This window comes from Urocampus carinirostris, chromosome 1, assembly GCF_059441175.1.
Source record: "Urocampus carinirostris isolate Australia breed hairy pipefish chromosome 1, RoL_Ucar_1.0, whole genome shotgun sequence".
Classification (NCBI taxonomy): domain Eukaryota; kingdom Metazoa; phylum Chordata; class Actinopteri; order Syngnathiformes; family Syngnathidae; genus Urocampus; species Urocampus carinirostris.
This window is the reverse complement of record NC_142349.1, coordinates 41290983-41314090: the sequence shown is the minus strand read 5'-3', so window position 1 is coordinate 41314090 and position 23108 is coordinate 41290983. Positions and strand designations below refer to the sequence as shown.

General features: G+C 39.7%; 1 protein-coding gene across 1 annotated transcript in view; it reads right to left on the bottom strand.

The window, feature by feature from the left end:
• Positions 1–23108, bottom strand: part of baiap2l1b (BAR/IMD domain containing adaptor protein 2 like 1b) — a 38696-nt gene that overhangs the window by 7393 nt on the left and 8195 nt on the right. The window contains exons 4-12 of the mRNA XM_088339234.1: positions 14701–14762; positions 13727–13798; positions 11188–11322; positions 7241–7393; positions 6823–6978; positions 6545–6659; positions 6250–6466; positions 3966–4028; positions 69–312 (exon numbers count right to left, since the gene is read on the bottom strand). Coding sequence (XP_088195360.1) covers positions 69–312; positions 3966–4028; positions 6250–6466; positions 6545–6659; positions 6823–6978; positions 7241–7393; positions 11188–11322; positions 13727–13798; positions 14701–14762 — 1217 coding nt within the window. The remainder of the gene's footprint in view (positions 1–68; positions 313–3965; positions 4029–6249; positions 6467–6544; positions 6660–6822; positions 6979–7240; positions 7394–11187; positions 11323–13726; positions 13799–14700; positions 14763–23108) is intronic.

The window sequence follows — 23108 nt, the reverse complement described above, 5'->3', positions numbered from 1 at the left end:
ATTAAGCTCGTAAGAAAAGGTTACCATTGTACATCGCAGTGTTAGTTTCTCTAGAGGAGGCGACTAACCGCGTGATGATCAGATGAGGACGAAGAGGACATGGCGGAGGGTGTGGGAGAATGCTGCCTGTGGTTGTTGTTCGTGACGAAAGTGCTGGCGTTGGTGGAGGACGGGTGGTGGGTCTTGACCACGGTGCGCCTGGAGCTGTCGGCGTAGTCCTCAGGGGGAAGGATCATGGTGGCCTCGTCTGTTTCCGTGTCCTGGTGGTGAAGGTTGACCACACTCTGGCTGCGGTACGGTGCAACCGTCACACTGTAGCACGCAAGCAACACATACATTTGAAATCTACCATGTTGAATGTGTAAATGCAGTTGTCATGACACGTTGATTTTAGGAATCCTTTTGCTTTCTACGACGAATAGTCGACATTATTAACAAAACCACTAATAGAAATAGTCAACGATGAATTCCATTGTCAACTATTGCTATTGTCAATTTTTTTACAACAGAGCGAAGAATCTCGACATGAATATAATCTGCATGCATCTACAGTACTGCTTCAAGGCGTGGTACATAGAATGCCCTTCAGCGGACAGGAAAGCCCGACAGAGGATTAAGAACACGGCCCAAAAGATCACCAGCTGCCCCCTCCCAGCCCGGAGGACCTAGCCAGCTCTTGCTACTTTAGCAGAACTAAACACATACTGAAAGACTCCTCACACCCCCCGAAGCTATCCACACACTAAACTGTAGTCGTTAGCACAGTCTTAAAGTGCAATATTTCAAAGTGCAATAACACGGCTTTTAAGTGAAATGTCCCGGTTAAAATGCACTATCCTGGTTGTGTAGTTTTATTTTTAAATCTTCTTGACTCGTTGGTTCTATTACAGTTTTTTTACATTGTATTGTTTACTTTATTTACACATTGACTTTATTTCCAAAATACTGTGTAAATGGAAAGTATTTTAGTTGTCATGTTGACGTCACAGTTTTAATTCTGATTTTTTTTCTGGTTCTAAGTGCAATGTCCAGGTTGTGTACAGATTTTATCCTAGATGTGAATACTCTATATTAGAGGTAATAACTTTATATCTCCTATTATTGGGGCGGCAGTAGCTCAGGAAGTAGAGCGGTCGTCTTGCGATCAAAGGATCCCAGTTCGAATCCCAGCTCGTCCGTGTTACATGTCGAAGTGTCCTTGGGTAAGACACTGAACCCCTAATACCCCCAATAAGCAGGTTAGCGCCTTACATGGCTGCAAGGCCGCTATTGGGAAATGTGGAGCACATTGTAAAGCGCTTTGAGAAGTCATTGAAAAGCACTATATAAAATGCAGATCATTTCATTTCATATTTAGTTGTCTTTATATTGTATAATTCACCAACTGAAGTGCAACTGTTTTTTCGTTGTAGCAATGCAATTATGATAATAAATATGATTCGGATCTCTGCTGAAAGTCGCCCCTGCGCAATAGTGTCTCTTTCTTGAGCGGTCATATACAGAAATTACGGCGTCAACATCGAATACACCTACTGAAACTTTTCAAGTTTGGGAGCATTTTAGCCTCAATATGGAAAAACAACTACCGTATTTTCCGCACAATAGGGCGCACCGGGTTATAGGGCGCACCCCCAAAAAATAGTTTTTGGTCCTATATCTTCCATACATAAGGCGCACCGGGTTATAAGGCGCTACAATCGACAAAACAGTCAGATAGTTCAGTCAAACTTATTACCCCCTTAACATTCCGAAAGCTTGCAAAGAAGCAAATACGTGTCTCAGACATATACGGAAACAGTGTCTGTACGATGTCACTCAAATGCATCATTCCAAATATCATTCGGAAGGTTAAAGTCTTGGGATTCAAGAAATACCAACCATTCCTTAGTTTCTCTTTTCTTTTTCGCTCGCAACTTTACTGTGCATATGACAATAAACACTTGGAATTGAGTTTTATTTAAAAAAGACCCATCACAGAAACATCACTCTGAAACAAGATACTGGGAAAATATATAGCTGGAGTAGCTCACCGAAGTCGTTGCGTTCAATAATAATGTGCAACCATGGTCCTTTTATATCCGTGAGTGTAGTAAATCCAGGAGAGTAAAATATTTACAAATACAGAATGGTAAAACATGTTTCCTCTATGCCGTAGACAACCAAACTTGCTATTCACATTCATCTTTTTCGGCCAATTGCAGGCTTTGTTTTGCCCCTTTAGCCTATGCGAGCCTGTAAATGATAAAAATGATCCGCCCCCTTTACCTCCGAATAACTTTAGCCAATAGTGATCGATTCAAATGATGATTGACACATTGGCTGGGAAATGAAATGCCGGCATATGTTTCCCAGCATACACCGCGGACCACATCGCCGACGAGGAAAAATCTAGTCAGCGGCTGCTTGCCTTTGTTACGAGACCTTGCGACTTAATATTGATCCATATATAAGGCGCACTGTATTATAAGGCACATGGTCAGTTTTTGAAAAAAATAAAGGCTTTTAGGTGCGCCTTATAGTGCGGAAAATACGGTACTTAAAAGTTTGCAAAGCAGACCTTACTTATTATGGCAGTAAATCGGCATCCTACTTGCCTTAAGATTCAAGAACAATTGAAGCCCATGAAGGTTTTTATGACATGGACTGCACATTTGATGCACGTATATTTTGCTATAAAGTAGAGCTTGAGCGTTATGCCAAAGATATTAGAAATTGAAAACCTGCAGTCCAAAAAAAACATCTGTTCTTAAAAAGTCAAAACGACAAATGTTTGAATTAAAGTTATTTTGGTACAGACTTTGCAGTTGACCACTGAATGTACTTCACAAAAATGCCCATCATTTTTGTCTCACTGTCCTACTGCTGCTAGGTAGACTGTTCTTGGTTTACAGAGCTAAGAAATATTTACTTGATTTTAATTTATTATTTTTGCCCTGAAAAATGAACTCGGGTTTATTCCTGGATGTATGGCTCTACTGACCGAGCACCATGTCTAATTGATTGTAGATTGGGCATTTTAGTTTGATTTGTACAAATCTGTTAAATAAAATATGTATTAGTTGATATATCATTATCATTCAGCTCGGTAGCCTAGATGGTAGGACGCCCGCTCCGAGACTGGGAGGTCGCTGGTTCAAGCCTCGGCCGAGTCATACCTAAGACTTACAACATTGGTACTCATTGCGTCCCTGCTTGGCGCTCGGCATTAAGGGTTGGAATTGGGGGGTTTGGTCACCAAATGACTCCCAACACAGCAGTTGGGTCTAAAATGGCGGCGCCCTGTTTGGCTGCGGCTGCATCGGCTCGCTATAGTTTAACTGTGCGGGTCAGGTGTATCGACGTTTCGTTCTGTGTGCATGGTTACAAGGAATGACAATAAAAAGTAAATTCAGTTCTATTCATTTTTGCCACCCATTTGAATCAACTTCATGCTAAATGTAAGAAAAAAATATAATTTATCTGTTCATTTGACTAATTGTTAAAATAGTTATTAGTTTCAGCCTGACGTTCTATACACCCATTCCCAAAGTCTCCAAGCCAGTGATTGCTTACCGGAAAACCACAACGGGCGAGACGTTCTTCCTACGTCATGTTAAAAAAAGATCCAACGCATATTTCTCGGCAGCACCAATAATAGTTTAAGGAATAAAAATATCAATGGAAGTGACATGGTTTTCTTATCAGGAATCTGTTTTCGGGGCGATGCGTGATGCCGGAACAGGAGTAGTAATTTGGAATTTCCAATGAAAGTTTTCATTTAAATAAACACAAAAGCTGACGCGTAGGTGAGGGTTCCAGGTGGAATGCAACTCAAGACATTAAGAATCAAAGGTTGAACGAAGGGAGAACCCCCGCCAGACTTAACTTGCTCATAGGGAAACTAAACGAATTACAGCGAACAATAGAGCGCCTGAAACTTGAAACCCGTCACTGCGTGTGCATGTTTTAGTCGGGAGTCTGCTTACCTGTTGTTGTTCACGAGTGGCTCAGAGAAGGCACGGCAGTATGACGAAGGGAACCAGCCCCTCCTGCAACAAGGAAAGCATGATAGTGGTGTCTCAAGCCTTGCTACAAGCAACCCGAGTAAACACTAAATATTTTTGAACAATACATTTCGAGAAGCCGACATGGAAAACCAAAAAAGGGTCAGGCACTTTGCTCCAAACACAATCATATTCAAGTGGAGATGGAGGATCAACTTTTGTTAAATTTGAGACTTGGACGGTGTTTACCATCTCAAAAGGAGAAAAAAAATGCACATTATTTTGTATTTAAAGTTAAATGTGTAATAAATGATCACTAGATGTCGCTGCATTTCGTAGTGCAACTATAAACGAGAGCTCAAAAGCATAGGGGAGAATACATATCACGACAGCTCAAAGTGACAAAATCACACAATTATTCCATTTTTTTTTTTGCCCAGCCTTTCACAAGGTTTTTGAGCAGCAAAATTGCAGACCACCTTGGCGAGCTTCACGGTTTCTCAATCTAATAGTATTTCAAAAAAATTGCAAGTTTGTGTGATAGTTCATTAATTGTTTGTTGTTATTGAAATATAGGGCAGCACGGCAGCGCAGTGGTTAGCGCGTGTGCGTCACAGTCATGAGGTCATGAGATTTAACCTTCCTGTGTGGAGTTTGCATATTCCCCCCGTGCTTGCGGGGGTTTCCTCTGGGCACTCTGGTTTCCTCCCACATTCGAAAAACCTGCATGTCAGGTTAAAATTGTCCAAATTGTCCCTAGGTGTGAATAAGCAAGTGAGTTGTCTGTCTCCATGTGCACTGCAACTGGCTGGCAACCAGTTCAGGGGGTCCCCTGCCCGAAGATAGCTGGGATGGGCTCCAGCACCCCCGCGACCTTACTGTGGATAAGCGGAGCAGATAATGGTTTTATTTTACTACTAGGAGTCGCTAAACAATAGAGAAAATTAATACAAAGCCCTCTTTAGTTTGATCACATGCAGGTTTTTTGTCTGGCCACCAGCGATTTTGGTTTAATGATTGCAAATATTTTAAAGTGAAAGTTAAAATTGAGTCACCAGTCAAAACATTGGACAATATTGAATTTTTGGTTAATTCTTGACAGCAACCAGGATCCCGACCATGCCAAACCTTTCATCAGCTATAAAACAGTCTGACAACACAAACTGAAATATTGTTTTCAACTGATACCGATTTTTTTTCCTATGCAGCTACCGCACCTATCCCTTTGTGGGTCAATATTTGTACAAGAGCTGGAAATATGTTATAATGGTATCCTTTGATGACTCATAGTTTGCCCGATGTCGAGTCCGTCATCTATCTCTCTTGTAACCTAAGTGTCTGCCAGTCAATAAAACCTGCGTGGCCCGGTAGCCAGCGTTCAATAAAAATTGAGAATACAATAATATTTTCGAATGCCAAGGTAAAATAAACATTTGTTTTCAGTCCTTGTCAGTCGCGTAGGAGTTTAGCCTGGCTGAGTTGCCCAGTTACATTATCACAGCTGAAGACAAAAGACCGAACCACAATTTCTGAAAGCCCAATCCTCCATGGTCAGAAGGTGCACTCTGATAAGTGAAGAGAAAGCTTTTAAATAACTTTTAAATTTGGGGGTGATTAATCATTAATCATTTCATCTTGATTTTTTTTCTAGAAAACATAATTGCTTCAACAATTATTTGGTCATTTTAAAATTTGTAGTAACAAAAGGCACTTGTGTCACAGTGAAAAGATCACAAAACATTTCAGAATAAAGCATTTTCCTTACCCTTCCTTAGGAGTGTCGATAAGCTTCAATTTTAACTATGAGAAGCAAAATCTACTAGAAGATTAAGGAAAGACTTTGTCAAGAAGGTTTATTAGGTTTAACAGAATCATTGTCCACCCAGCTCCCGACGACTTTTGGATGGAGGATTTTGTCCAAATCTGGTCTGGTCCAAAATGGGCCTATCAATTATAAATATAAAATATAAAAAGCCCCCTCGATGTAGAACAAGTGCTCTCCAAAAATAATCTCAGTTGTGTTCACCTCGTGCAAAGTGGTGAAGATTTAGAAAAACAAAAACATTCAATGTATTTTACAAATATCTCTTTGTTGCCTTAAGAAGACAATTTGTCAGCTTTCCTTTTTCGACTAGAAAAAAAGACATATTTTGGGAGAAACCATGGCATTTGTTCACCATCTTTTCAACCAGTTTTTGCCGCGTGAGGACTGATTTTGGCCTCTATTCGCTCAGTGCCTGGATGTGTTACTCTAATGAACACTCACTTTCCGTTCTTCTCCATTTCACCATACATCCACCCATCTTTCTCTTCAGGAATAAGTAGGATGATGACGTCGCCCTCGTCAAAGCTGAGCAGGGTGTTGTTGTTGCCGGCGGTGTGGGGGAAGATAGTGCGAACCCGCGCCCTTTTCACCACGTTGTTGAGACCCGTGGCCACCGATACGGACCTGGCCAGATTGTTCTCCCCGTTGCTCTCATGATCTGACAGCAGGAAAAGAGCTTTGGCTTTGTGATAGGATGTGGTTGAAATAGTCAGCGTAAGTTTCTTGTTTGTATCACCTGCGTGGTTGTTGCTTGTGGTGGTTATGCCAGAAATTTTGTTGTCGGGAGTGAACATGTTTACTAGCGGGCTGATGTGAGCCTTCTGAGATGGAGCAGGTGGAGCTGAGATGTTCTGCCACACATGCGCAATGATGTAAATTTGAGCATTCAAGGGAGAACATGCATTCTCTCAACTCCCCTTCCCCAAGATTGCTATAGTGACGGCCCAATTCAACCTTAAGGGATTTAAGATTATTCTTATATACACTGGGTGGACAAGGGTGATCAAAACATACCAAACTGTGCCGTGAGGGGGACGGAGAGGGCAGGGGTGTTATAGAGATTGGAGTACGGAGTCCCTCGATCATGGTCGTGACACTTTCGGGCATGTCTGTGGCGTCATTGCATTGGTCCTGCCAGCTGTTCAGCTTCTCCATCAGGATGTCTCTTGCCTGACCACACCCCAAAAAATGTAAACATTTAATTTACCAAAGTTGCAAAAAGACTACTTCTTACTGTGGCGTTTTACATTGCATTCCTTTCATATTACTGAATAATAAATACCTGGGCCCTCAGTAGGGATTTATAAACAATTAAAATGTCCTGAAAGAAATCTTCAAGTAACGGTCCTTTTTTCTTGTCTTGTAAAGCTAATAACTTATGACCTGTGTGCCGTTTGAGCAGCCAAGCTGTACCCGAAAAAAGTTGCGTAACCTTGTCGTGAAACGATGCGATCTGATAGGAAAACATGCAGTGCTTGTCCACCAGGAAACAGAAGCGTCTCTTCTCTTCCAGCAGAGCCTCTTTGCAGCCGTCCGCGATAAAAAGCTGCATGTCCATTTGCCGGTTCGTCAGCGTCTCCACACACTGAGGAAAAGGACACACACTTTTACAGGTTTGTTTTACACACGACTGCTCCACTAGCACGGGGGTTATCAGCTTGCCTACAAAACAGCTTGTGTTGTCCACAGGTTCGATGGGAATTAAGCTATCTCGCGGCCCATATGTTTTAAAGCCATATAGTACCTTTCATTGCTCAGCTGACCTATCACGATGAAGCGATTTCAAATGAGTGGGGCCTTTTTTTTCAATTTTCTAATCACACTCAGGCAGAGGACTGCTAAGACAAGACTGCAGTTTTTGATATAAAGGCCTTGTGAAAGGACAGACAAAGGGTGCAGGACACATACTGTGTGTTATCTCCAAACACAGACAACACTTTGGACAAGTTGTGTCTGTATGTATATATAGCACTTTGCACATTGCAGACACGCAATGTTTGTTTCACCTTGTTGTGCATTTCTCTAATTCCACAAAAAACTGAATGCATGCCTAGTAGATGGCAATCACGATTGGGATGTTTATTACACTGTAAGCCATATTCCATTCCCCCCCAAAATCTATAAAACACATTCTCTGTTGCTGTGAAATGTACGTTACTATTTGTTACTAAAAGGAAAGCGGAAACAGCAACACAAGGTCACTCAAGTTTTAGTGCTGCAACATTTTTTTCATGAAGTGCTTTAGTTTCAAGGACCCAAATAAATCTAATCAGAGACACTGCCATATTTGATGTCATGAACTACAGCAACAAAGGCAGAGATAATACAAAAAACATCTGTGGAAAGTGGTTGGTATATTTCCCATTAACACATAGAAGTGTGAAAAAAGAAGGCGTATGAATTTTGAAACATCTCTTTTCATACATAAACAAGAGAAGCTTTTCACTTTTCACCCGTGGGCACAACAGCAAGCCTGTTGCTATGGACGACCTGATTTTTCATAAGTGAGGAGAGGTCCATGTTTATTTAGACTTAACGGGTACAAACACGTATAAATAATATACATTATGCATGATTTTGTCTCTCGTCAATGAAATATGAAATTGCCTTTGAATCATTTTGTATATCTTGTTTGTGTGGATGGTGTTGTTGAACCCAGCCGAAGCACTGAATCTATTGATTAAATACATGAAACTCTCAAAGAATCCTGAATCGCCACATAGCCAAGTGGTCTGACCCGACCGAGCTTCGGTTACGTAAAACTTAGTCTTTTCAAATTACATTCAGAGCTTCACTTCCAAACAACTGTATTGTGTTCTTAATCTGAAAGACAAATGGCACCCATGCCAGTTCAAGAAGTTGGCTACCTAACCATAATGTATTACACTTAATAATAAACAAAGGCTCTGTAACACATTGTGGTAAACAATTGGCAACCATTTGTAAACAAAAACTGACAATACAGTAATCCCTCGCTACTTCACGCTTCAGTTATGGCTGATTCACTGCTTAGCAGATTTTGAATTGAATTGTCTTTAATGCCATTGATATCATGGCGGAAACCCTCAAATTTCTTGTACTTATGGATACTGACAATAAAGACCATTCATTCAACTGCAATTCTGTGTTCTGTGTTTTTATTTGTAGAGCTTTAGTTGTTAATGTGTTACAGTCGTATACTTTCAGTCGTAAGGACGTCATCTCGAGGTAATTTTCACCCTTGGGGCTTTTATGGGGGTGTGACCGTCCCTCGCTGATTTAAAGTATTTAGTCAACCACTAAATGTGCAAGTTCTCCCACTTGAACATATTAAAGAGGCTTGTAATTGTCAATATGGGTAAACCACAACCATGAGAGACAGAATGTGGAGAAAAACAACCAGCAAATTACATTATTTGATTTTTAAAGCATTTATTTGCGAAATCATGGTGGAAAATATGTATTTGGTCAATACCAAAAATTAATCTCAGTACATTGTTATGTACCCTTTTGTCATGTCCTGCACGGTTGTCATGGTGCCCAGCTGGCCCTGCCCCTTGACACCGGGTGACCAGCATTTTCCTGATTACTCCTATGGGTACTTAAACGTGCCTTTTGGAACTGCCCTTTGCCAGATCATTGTTTACCCTTGTTGAAAACCTGCTCATGCCTGTTTGATACCTGTTTATTCTTGTTGTGCTTGTTGGACTTCGGTGTAACATTCTGAGAGATTCCTGCAAGTTCTGTTAAATCCCGTTAAATGCCTAGTCTGTAGTTTTGCCTGCATTTGAGTCTGCTTTGTTTGGTTTTTGGTCCGTTTGTGTGTTGGACCACTTTTCTTTCTCAATTAAAGTGACAGATCGTCTACGCAAATGAATTCCTACTTCCTGCTTCCCGTTCCGTTCCGTGACACCTTTGTTGGCAAAGATGAAGGACAATCGTTTTTTGTAACTCTTCACAAGATTTTTACACACTTCTGCTGGTATTTTGGCCTATTCCTCCATGCAGAACTCCTTTAGAGCGGTGATGTTTTGGGGCTGTTGTTTGGCAACACGGACTTTTAACTCCCTCCACATATTTTCTATGTAGTTCAGATCCGAAGCTGGCTAGGCCACTCCAGGACCTCAAGATGCTTCTTATGAACCCTTTCCTTTGTTGCCCTGGCTGTGTGTTTGGGATCATTGTTATGCTGAAAGGCACAGCCACGTGTCATATGCAATACCCTTCCTAAGGGAAGGAGATTTTAACTCAAGATATTTTGATAACCTGGCCTCGGGGATTCTTTCCTTTACACACATCAGTCGTCCTGTCCCTTTGCAGAAAAACAGCCCAAAAGCATGATGTTTCCACACCCATGCTTCACAGTGGGCATGGTGTTCTTCAGATGGAATTCAATATTATTTCTTTCTCATACACGAGAACCTGTGTTTCTACCAAAAAGTTCCAATTTGGGATTATCTGAGTATAATACATTCTGCAAGTCCTATCCTGAATCATCAAAATTATCTCTAGCGAACCGCAGAGGGGCTTGGACGTGTACTGGCTTCAGCAGGGGGACAGGTCTGGCAGTGCAGGATTTGAGTCTCTGGTGGTGCATTGTGTTAACGAAATTAGCCTTTGTTACTGTTGTCCAAGCTCTTTGTTAGTCATTCACTAGGTCCCCCAGTGTGTTTTTTTTTGATCACCCTTCTTGTTATCATTTTGACGCCACGGGGTAAGATTTAAGAAGCTAGACTTATTTGACAGCCAGAAATCTTGCTTGTTTGTAGGTGACCAAATACTTATTTTTTACTCTAGTTTGGAAATAAATAAAAAAATCAAAACAATGTAAAATCGTGTTTTTATTTTCCCCCACTTTCTTTTTTAAATAGTTTAGGTTTACCCATTTTAACAATTACAGGCTTCTCTAATCTTTATCAAATAGGAGACTTGGCACAATTCGTGGTTTATAAATACTTATTTGCTTTACTGTATATTTTTGGGTCCTGACTGACTTGGTCGGTGACATTGGAAACCATGCATCTTCACCAAATTATTAGGCTATTTTTGGGAAGGAAACAAACCACAGTCTTTATGTGAAAGATTGACCAGTAAGTATCTTTAGAATAAAGCATTAGGACCACCAAATGTGTCGTTTACCTGAACCCAAAAGTTTTTTTTTACCCTTTAATCGACAATTTGTTTTTAGTGTGTCAATGAGTATGCAAGATGTTATTAGGTTGTAATTTCTGCCAATTGCCAGACAACTCTTTGTCACTAAATGCAACCGCACTAGCTGATGTGGCTTGAAGTGTAATTATATCCTGGCAACTGAAAGGACCCGTGTCTGTGTGCGTAAATGTGCGTCAGTAAAGTGACAATTGTTAAATGTGTCGAAAGGTGTGTCTGCATCGGTCTCACCTCGCTCTCTTTGTTTTCATACTTTGTGGCGTTTTTGCCTTGGCTTTTTCTCCTGAGCTTTTTCAGATCAGCCTGAGATTTCTCCAGAGAGTCCTGCTTCATTTTGTGCTCCATCTGGTACCTTTTGAATGTGGCCTGGAAAGAGAGCAGTGTCGCAAACGTGATATACAGTAGCAATCAAGCCAAAGCTTGCCACTTGTTTTTTTTTTTTGCAATCAAGTTAGTGTTGTTTGTACAGGATGGCGACAATGCTTTTGTATAAGATTACTTTTTTAAGTGGTATGTACGTTAATCATTAAAACAGTCTGCAAAAAGGAATCATAGCCACACATAATGTACCGCAAGAAAAAACGAATCAATCCCTTTCATGGAGAAGCAACTACTGTGTTCTTTAACAACCACAATTAAAGTAGGTAATAACATAATGACTCCGGTGTTTACTGGTGTTGCGTGTTAGGGTTATACACTGAATGAGTTCAAGTAAAATTTCAGTTCTTTTGTGTTTCTGGAGCTCGATGCGTAGGCGCAAAATGAAATTGTGGCAGAATACAAGGACATCTGTTGAAATCTATGATAATAAGCGAAATCGTTGGCATGTTTTTACAGACACGGATGTCAGCAATGTTCTTTGTTAAGAGATGTTTTTTCTTTGAAAATGTGTACTAAAACTAGTTTCTTTATGGTTATACGTAGTGTGATTTATTTCATTTAAATTTAACCGATGAAGCTAAACTAAAAAGTAGAGGTAGCCCAATCAGATGCAATATAAGCCCAGTATCATCCAGAAAAAAGTGCTTATAGCAATAGTATGGTGTAAACGATTAAAAATAAAAGTTAAATGGTTAAAGGTGATCTAAAAATTAAGGTTTTCCTTATTTGTATTCAAACACTCCATTCCCGTTTCCTTTCCAGCCTTTTTATTCAACATGCTGAGACATTTGATCAAACCAACAATACATCTGAGGGAGTTACTTTTATCGATACTATCCATGGATGACGAAAAAGAATAGAGGAGCAGGATTAGAGTTCAGGTGGATTATTTTAACCACAATCAACACAAAAACCCATTCCAATTTAAACCTTTTTTAAAACCAACTTTACCACAAAAACAACAACATGAATTATTATCAGAAGGAAAAACATGGGGATTGAACAATCCTCTGAACTGGAAATGTTCTTAACGCATGTCAAGTGAAAAATACTGCAAGCCATCTTATTTATCTACTGCAAAACTGCAGACGTAAATGAATTTGCCAACTAAAATTTTTATATAGTATTAGTTAGCCTGATCTCTAAAGTTATTTCTTCTGTCTTGGACTATTTAATTCCTTCCTTCCTTTGAAGCCCCCTCAAAATTATTTTAGCAGGGTCTTAGTTGGTCATCTGCTTGGACATGTTTGGGGACCTATATTTTTGGTAACAAATATGTAATGACATAAATATGTGTAGGCTTGTGATAGCCTTTTAAGGCTCAAAGGAAAGGAAAGCTTCATCGTTGCCTTCTTGGACTTTTGCATGATTCCAGTTATTGTTTGTGTTTTTTTAATATTGATTATGGGTCGTCTTAATGGTGCCCACTCAGCATCAATTGCAGCCTAGTTGTCCTAGAAAAGGGATCAAACAATTTGTGGCCCCTTCAAGGTTTCTTATTTTTCCTAGGGCGGCAGTCGCTCAGGAGGTAGAGCGATCGTCTTGGGCTCCTCAGAGTTTAATGACAAAATGTCCTTGGGCAGTACACTGAACCCGTAAGACCCTTGATAGGCTGGTAGGAGCCATGTATGGTTATGGCTATCAGTGTGTGAGAGTAAAGTACATTATAAAGCGCTTTGGAGGTCATAAGTGACTGATTAAAAGTGCTATACAAATGCAGTCCATTTACCATTATTTTCATTTCTGTTTTGTTCTTGCCCTCATGTAGGTTTGAGGATGTATCTACTATAACCGGAAACCTGTGCAGCCTTTTGAGCCTCTCTGTGATTAAGAGCTATACAGATATATAAAATGTGACTTGACGCAACACTTGTTGGTTTAGACATAAACACACGCGCGCACGCGCACACGCACACACATACAATATATGTGGGCCAATACCCCTCCTGCAGTGAGTGCAAACCTGGTGAAAAACTACAGGAAATATTTGACCTCAGTAGTAGCAAACAAAGGCTACTGTACCAAATATTAACATTCCTTTTCTCAGGTGTTCAAATACTTATTTGCAGCTGTAGCACTCACAATGTTAAAAAAATCATGCATTGTGATTTCTGGATTTTTCTTTTTAGTTTATCTCTCTCACAGTAGACATGCACCTATGATGCAAATTTAAGACTTCTGATTTCTAAGGAGGAGAAATAGCAAAATGGCAGGGTGTTCAAATACTTATTTTCTTCACTGTGTGTGTGTATATATATATATATATATATATATATACACATGTCGCAGACGGGCAGGAATATTTAGTTCATGTTTTTTACATAAAGAACGCAACACAGAACACTGCAAAACGTGGATATCAGACATGTAATATATAAGAACTACTCACAGTCATGTATTTCACATCCATGTCCGTCTTTCGCTCCAGCTCGTTTATAATCTCCCTGTGGAACCTCTTAAACTTCATGTGGAAATGAGGGACAACAAAGATGGAAAAAGGAAAACACACTGCCGGTTAGAAAGTTGACAGGAAGTTGGAGCATTGGCTCTTGGCTAAGAGTAAAGAACAAGTGTTAAATAAGAGAAATACACTTGAATGCATTTCGTACGTATGCGTGGGTCTGTTCAAGGTTGCCCTTCTGAATGAGTCAGAAGCAAAAGCGTGGGAATGCCCACAGACTTCTCCCTCTTCAGATGCGACTAACGCTCATCAGTGTAAGGGTGGCCAACCATGCAGCATCCACAAGGAGCAGTTCAGTCCAAGCACAAACTACCCTTCCATTAATCGCACACCAAGCCCCTATTGATGACTGCTGGTTGTCCCCCATCAATTTCTACAATGTGGTGACTCAGTCATCAACAAGTTAACCCACATGCTCTTAATTTCAGCAACAAAGTCTCACAGAATCTCCTCGCAAACTTAAGTGTGAAGCAAGTGAAAGATCTATGATTAAAACAATAATAAATGATGATGCCCTTAAGTTCTGCTAAAATCGTTTCAGATGGCTATTATTCTTTTAATTGTGCAGACATGTCCTCACTTGTGCTTTAAAGGGAAGTTTTCCTTCACATCAAACTACATGATGAATTGTATTTTCCACTTATGAATGACCAACATACAGTCCTTGTTTTCTACAAGTAATACGTTGATGGCACTGCCACTTTATGTCAAAAGCCTTCCCACCGAAACAGTCAACTTGTTCCCTGCAAGGGTGGGGTAGACATAACCCTGACAAGTTGAGGCAACGACTAAGGAGTTTCAGGCTGTTTGGTAATATCCTGAAGTCTTGGAAGATGCGAATGACACATGAAACAGATATGATTGGGCAACAGGATGAAATGGAAAAACAAAAATGTACTCACGTTGTCCTCCCACTCAAAAAAAACTTTTCTGTGGACTTCAGAGATTCCCATTAGCACCATTCCTGGCCAGGAAAGAAACCATATATGTTTAACGATGAACAGAGTGCGTCACCGACATCAGATAAACACTTGACACAATTATTTGCGCTTTTTTATTTAATTTTGACATCGGTCACTGTGAGGGTATAGCACACTGGCAGTCGCAAATCCAAAATGATTCTTTGTCTGTGGTGACTCTCAACTTTCTACTCGTCGAACACCACTGGCTTCAGATTATAATACAAATAATTCACTTTAAAGAAAAAGGAAAAAAATGTATCACTGAAATCGAAAACTTGACAACCAACTGTGCGGCTAATGAAATAAAGCTAAGCCCTGTCTTGCCACTTGATGTATCTGCATGTGCCTGGCTCAATTAATCAATTTAGGATTATGGCGTGGGCAAGTTTGAACCAGTATTTAAAGACCCTTCTACTTCTGCAGTCTTGTGCTCAGTCTACTTTCAGAAAGACAGAATTGATTTTGTCTCAGCTGAGAGTTTGATGGATCAAATCAAATCATATTAAATCAGTGTGTGTGTGAACGTGTGTGTGCTGTTTTTTGACAGCTCTATTCTTGTTAGTACTACATAATTCCATTTTGCTTCCATTGTCAAGTGAAGGATTATTTTGTAATACAAGATGAAACAAACTTAAACGAGAATATGTTCTTTGAGGCAAAATTCACAACCTTGAGTGATGTATAGGGTAAATGTTGACATTATCTATTGGGGTAGATACATTAAAAATAGAAGTGTATTTGAATCTACATTTTGTCAAATTAGTAATATGCCAGCCACATACAAGACACCAACCCTCATGCCCCGATGTAATAATTGAACTCATGCAAGATTTATTTGCATCCAAGGACAGAATTGTTATTTCAGTAAAAATACTGGAACTTGCCAGTGGGCAATTTTTCATCTGCTTAAGGGAGACATATTTAATTGCCATATTTTCAACGTTATAAAAAAAATATAAAAAAAAAAAAAATAAAAATAAAATAAGAACCTTTGCCCTCAAAATGAAAATCATATCATTAAATTGCTGTAAAGGATGTATTATTTGGTAAGATACAGTTTCTTCTTAATTTGTACTTCTTACTTTGTGCGACTGGACCTCATGCTTAGCATGAGCAACTCTTCCTGTGGCCCGCATGACTGTCTTCCTGACGCTGCACACCCACGGACATATGTGTGCAACCATTTTTGTTTATTTTCTACTCAGAGCTCCCTAAATACTCGTGGCCTAATTTGCCTTCAAGTAGCAATTAATTTAGAACCCTATCACCTGACTACTCAACGTCATTTTTAAACTACCTAAGTTAACATACAGTGCCATGAAAAAATATTTGCGCCTTTCTGATTTCTGTGTTTTTTTGCATAATAATCACTCCCAAAAGGTTTCAGATTATAAAACCCATTTTAATATCACACAGAGACAACCCAATGAAATACAAAATGCATTTTTGAAATGTTGATTCAATTTATTGAGGCACAAAAAAAATCCAAATCTATCTGGACCAATGTAAAACAGATTGCCTAATAGTGAGTTGCGCCACCTATGACAGCGACAACAGAAATTAAACGTTTACGATAGTTGGTAATGAGTATTTCACAACGCTGTGGAGGAATTTTAGCCCACTCTGCTTTGCAAAAATGTTTCAAATCTGCCATATTGAAAGGTTTTCTAGCATGAACTGCCCGTTTAAGGTGACACCACAGCATCTAAAATGGATTTAAACTCGGACTTTGACTTGGCCATTCCAAAACCATTTTTTTAACCAGTCAGAGGTGGACTTGCTGGTGTGTTTCGGATAGCTATCCTGCTGCATGATCAACAGTGCTTGGGATTAAGAGCATGAACTGATGGCTGGACGTATTCCTTTAGGATCTTTGGGTAAACACTAGATTTCATTATTCCGTCAACCACAGCAAGTTGTCATAATATTTGGTTTAATTCAAAAGATAGACTAATTAGTTCTTGATGCAAACGTTAGAGTCAACAGACTGACAACAACATTAACACAGACTACTGCCTTGTTGGAATTTAAACATTCTTGATTTACAAAAAAATAGGTTGAGCAAAAGCAGGGTTGATTTCTGTAAATTACGCAAATTCTATCATGGCCCATTAGAAAGATGACACATTTTAAGCTCCCAAGGTGTGAGATGAACCCCAGCCACGTGTGCACATCTTTAGACATTGAGTCAGGATCATTTTATAAGGAAATACAATCAGGCCAAATGTGATTGCGTCATGTCTCATGACATCACAAATACCAATTGTCCTTTTTTTCAGTCATGAGTTTGTTGTTGTCGTCATCCTTTGGAGAATGTTGCCAGGCAGCAGGTGTTAAGCAAAGTCCGAGAGCTGTGAGTGAATGTGTGTCATAACGAAGATAGAACAACACAGCCAATGGTCTTTCAAGTACTAACAAACCAAAACCAGATACAGCATGTGGAACGGTCCTGTTTGCTAGCTCATGTGTAGAGAGAGAGAGTGAGAGAGAGAGAAACCCAGAACGTATTTGGGTTTGTGTCAATTTATCGACAGAGTGAGAGAGAGAGAAAAAAAAATTACTAAAAAAAGAATTACTAATCTCCCACTTTTCAGTAAAATTTTTGAAACATAATTTTGCTGGGAACATGCAAAGCATCCCACAGTCTTCCTCCAGTTTTGTTTTTGAGGGCATAATAATCCTGGCATGAGCGAGAGCCACCTGACGCACCATGCAAACATGCTGGGATTATGTAAAAAAAGACGTGAACAAACTAGGACATTGCCATTTATGTGCTGCTGGGTTTTTAGTGTTTTATTCATGAAAATGATTAGATAGAAAATCTCCTAAAAGTGCTTCAGTGTTGTGCGGGCTGAAAAAAAAAAGTAAGGTGCCTGGAGGCTAAAATCACCTGTCGTATAACACAGATATTTAAAAAAAAAAAATAAAGTACAGGTTGAACTCCAACTGCTGATTCACATGACCTTAAAGGCAACATCGGCAAAGTTGACGGGACTTGCAAATGTTCAGTAAATGATTAACCTCATAGGTGGGCAGTTTTTTGCCATTTCCCAGATACTTACAAGTTACAACTTACATGACTTACACGGCAATATTTGTAATTCATCTTATTTGAAGTTCTATGAAAACAGACCAAGAGTTTGAGTGGTATATGTATACAAACTTTCAAAATTGCTGTGGTAACCCCCAATGGGACAATCTAAAAGTCGCAACAACAGTAAAACTGAGAAACTCGACTAACCAATAATACCCAATTAACAATATTTTTGTGTAACGTTAATTCTTTTTTAGACTACCACATTTATTTATATATATATATATATATATATATATATATACACATCCATCCATTATCTTCCGCTTATCCGAGGTCGGGTCGTGGGGGCAGCAGCCTTAAAAGGGAAGCCCAGACGTCCCTATCCCCAACCACCTCCTCCAGCTCATCCGACGGGATCCCGAGGCGTTCCCAAGCCCAAGAGTCTCTCCAGCGTGACCTGGGTCACCCCCGGGGCCTCCTGCCGGTGGGACATGCCCGGAACACCTCCCGAGGGAGGCGTCCAGGAGGCATCCTTATCAGACGCCCGAGCCACCTCAACTGGCTCCTCTGAATGCGGAGGAGCAGTGGCTCCACACAGAGTCCCTCCCGGATGACTGAGCTTCTCGCCTTATCTCTAAGGGAGAACCCAGACACCCTGCGGAGGAAACTCATTTCGGCCACTTGTATCCGGGATCGTGTTCTTTCGGTTGTGACCCAAAGTTCATGACCATAGGCGAGGGTAGGAACGACCGGTAGATCGAGAGCTTTGCCTTTCGGCTCAGCTCCCTCTTCACCACGACGGACCGGTACAGGGTCCGAATGACGGCAGACGCTGCACCGACCCGTCTGTCGATCTCCCGTTCCTCCATCCTACCCTCACTCGTGAACAAGACCCCAAGATACTTGAGCTCTTCCACTTGGGGCAAGATTTCTTCCCCAACCCGGAGGGAGCATGCCACCCTTTTCCGACTATATACAGTATGTATATATATATATATATATATATATATATATATTTATACGTCATTATGGATCGATAGAGAGTCACAGCTCTTTTGTTTCAGTGTGCTGGTAAAAAATAACTTATCATTTAACTGTAACGTATTTATTTGTTATTTTTATTATTTGCAATAATTTTTGTTGGCTGCATTTGGCCACTTTGTCCAGAGCCAAGCAGGCTTAATAAAGGTGTTACCACCACTACTACAGGAATTCAATTTCGATTGTTGTATGAAAAAAATCTTTCTCAAATTACGAGTCAAGAAGTGTCTGGAATGTTTCAGCAGAGTTTTTGAACTTTTTGCTATTGCTATCATATAACCTTGGTTTAACCCTAATCCCAAAACAAAGATATGAACAATTGATAATGGATACTCATGGAGAGTCTGTCTGGGGAAGGGAAGAGTTTGGATTGTCAGAACGAAACAACTGCTGACGTTTGAACTTTTGCGGTAGAAGAGGTAGAGAACAAAAAACAGTGAGGGCAAAATGAATTAAAGGAAGACAGCAGTAGGACAAGGAGCACCGTTCCTCCAATATCTCTCAAGAGTATCCAGTTTCTGGTTGGCTACGCGTCACTGAAGCTCAAGTTTCTGACCAGGCAGCCTCAATGCACCCTGTAGAAGGCTAACAAGCAAAGGTTGTTCCAAATATTTTGGAAAGAACCATATTTTAGGTGTGTCATGAAATCCTGATAAGCAAAAGTTGTCCCCAACTTTGACTACTATGTTCTGTTTATGTCACATGGACAAGATCAGATAATTTCCAAAAAGCCATTGGTTCTCCTCCAATTCCACCACACCCAGCATTAGCACACTCCAGCATAATGAGTCACTCACTGTCCTTGTCGGTCATACAGGTATCAGTCGAGTGTATCCGTAGGGTAGGCGTCTGCCAGGAAGTCATGTTTAAAAAAACTGCCTAGATGATCACAATCTACAATTGGCATGCAGTCCGGCTCTCATTTCCGCCACATTTCTTAATAAGGGATTCAAACTGTGTTTTCCATTTAAAATAAGGCTCTTGACTGTCTTTTAGCATGGCAAGTTCTTCCAACAATAGTAATATACAAGCATCTGTGCAATTGAAATGCCAAAAAACATACACACAAGTAAACTGAATAAATACATTGAATAAATCATGTTGATATTTGGTTGTCCCCCTTTTCAGTAGGCCAACTCACTCCCATCACAATCCATCCCAAACGAGGACAAAGTTTACATCAGGGGTCTCAAACTCAACTAACTTGGGGGACCTCAAAAGCTAGGTTGGGTAACATTGGATTTTCACAAAATCCAACCTACAAATAAAACCTATAACCCAAGGGTTAGGGTAGGGCTTAGTGATAAGGTAGGGTTAGAAGGTTGGGGAGGGTTAAGTATGGGTTAAACAATAGTAAGTAAAAATAATCGTGAAGAAATAAATAAAAATGCAACAATAAATCAATACTTGATTAATCAAGCACGTGCACAGTAAAAATCTAATTATTTTATTATTTTGATTCAAATATTTGTAATTTTCAACATTCAACTCTCTGAACATGAACAGAACTTTACATTCACTTTTATAAACAAGGCTTCTTGCAAAATAATTGTAACATTACGTTGTATGTGGCTGAAAAGGGGCAGTCACCATACAAGTCAGAGTCCTATGAAGTAGAGCATAACAACACAAGAGCAGCAAGTTAAGTTCTGTTTTGTAACCATGGACAAGCAAACAACACATGTTTTAACATACTTGATTCAAAGGCAGAAACTCACCTAAAATAACGGTCAATGTGCAGCTACATTCCTTTAAGCTTCAGTTCAACAGTGATGACTATCCCCTTCCATGCCTAGTCCCCAGCAGCCCTTGTTCGGTGTTTCAATTTAAAACATGATTGGCTATTACATTACAAAAGGAGCGTTTTATTATTTGAATCAGCTAATTTGTTGAAAAGAATAGAATCTTTTTTGTATGCACTGCCTGTACAGATATGTAAATATATTTTATGAACCAAACCAGGACTTTAGCTAGCCAAACATATTGCAGGGCAGACATAACAATCTGGGATGTGTTTTCCCCTTTAGATTTAGTTGCTTCCACGTGCGCGCTCCATACCCATTCAATGAAAGCAGCCAGCCGAGTACACCGACTTTCAATACCAGTGTGTAAAACACACCGCAGACAGAAATCGCATTTTGTGCGCCAATGTTTTAATTTTTCACCCTCATGCAATGTAACTATGGCTACATATTTTATATTAAGGCAGAGGGAAGTATAGCGACCAATGTTCCCTATAATTTTTTACGGGTCTGAGCGTTCACACAAAGTCGGTGAGCAGAGCTTGAAACAATAGTGAGCAACCATAATCCCAAGTGTGGCAAGATAATTAATTATCAAAATTGTCCAAAACTTGACATCGAGTTACATTTTACTGAGTTTCCGGCAATGCAAAATTATTTTTCTCTTTTGAATGAATTGACTCATGTACTATTGCAAAGGTTGTACGGCCTACGTCGTTTGTTCTTACAATTCTTTCACAAGATATCCATTTATTTTTATTTCCTGATATATTTTATCGCATAATATTAACATTTTTGGGGGCTTATTTAGTCGGTTGTAAGATACAGAACTGTACTTAATCACATTTTTTAGTGGAAGTACAATGCTGGCAACAAGATTCACTTAATATAATTGGAAATTATTTGAATGCAACACAAACTTTTTCTTCTTTTTTCCGTGTTTTTTTTTCCCACTTTTTTTGTAATTCCTTTAAAACAAATCTCATCGTGTTTATATTTTCTGAGCTGTTACTTTTTTCTTTTTGTTCTCTATTTACTTTTTTCCTACATTTCTTTCTTTTCTTTTTTTCTGGCTTTTTTCTTAATTTTTCCTTATTTTTTCTATTCCTTCTGTTTCTTTTTTTCTCAGCTTTTCACTACTTTTTCATTTTGGTATTTTTTTTTCTTTTTTGTTCTATTCCCCCCTTCCTTTAAATCATTTTGTTCATAATTTTACATAATATTTGGTCATGTTGGAATTAAAGAAGCAAAAACAACCCGAAGAGCCGTTTAGGACCCGAAAGAGCAGGTTCTTTTTAGTGAGCCGAGCCGAAGAAGCCGGTTCTCGACAAACTCTACTGACTTCACTTTTCAACTTTGTTCGACATCGACTTCAAAATACCGCATTTAGGACACAACGTCAGCAGAACCCGGGTATTTTTACCTTCATGCACTGTAACTTTGACAAAGTCGCTTCTTAATTAGTAATTTTGAGCCCTCATTTTTGTGCGCTGGCTAGATATTCTTGTGCGCAGAGAATGTGCGAGCAGTGCGCAATTGCGCACGCGTGCAGCTTAGAGGGGACACTGATAGCGACCCACGATTTCCAAGTTTGAGACCTCTGGTCTATATTAATAATGCTTTGGTACAACAAAACGAAACAAAAAGCAAACAGTGTAAGAGAGAACTATTTAAAGGTGTAGCGTAAAAAATTCATTGTTTGTCTGATGGCTCCCTGTAGCTGTGCCTGGAGGCTAAAATCACCTGCAAGTTACCATTGTGCCGCTCAATCTAATTAGTGCTTTTTTCATCCCTACCCACAGGGGAACCAACAAACATACAGTAGGTTAAATCAAAGGGTCGGTGACGCAGACATAGTTTCGTCTAGTGTGCTCCATTGCACAAGTTCTATGCTAGATTTATCCCATTACCATGCAATGTTTTTAGGTTAAAAACCATGCCATGGCCATTTGTTTGCTTGGTGCAACCATCTAAAATCAAGAAGAAAGTTTCAGTAGTAGTCTATGTAAGTTTCACCACCAAAATTACACTTGTTACTAACGGAACTATTGTGTAACTACCTAAAAAAATGTCTGCAAAGTACCATTCACCATTTCTTGTGAAAGCTGCAATAAATACTTGAAGGCACATGGGGATATATTTCAAGATGTCTAGACATCAGGTAAGTTAAATACTCACTTCCAAGATGATGATACCATTTAACCATAGGTTTTCAAAAAAATCTGTAGTTTTTAATGAAAAAACAAACCTGCCAGAGTTTAGTGAATAAATCTATTCATTGTTCATCAACGCAACATAAAACTAAATATTAAATATAACAGGCAGCGCAGTGGTTAGCGCCTGTGTGGCACAGTTCTGAGGTCATGGGATTAAAGCTTCCTGTGTGGAGTTTGCATATTCTCCCCGTGCTTGCGTGGGTTTACTCCGGGAACTCCAGTTTCCTCCCACGTTCCCAAAAACATGCATGTCAGGATAGTTGGCCAGTCCAAATTGTCCCTAGGTGTGAAGGAGCGAGTGAGTTGTCTGTC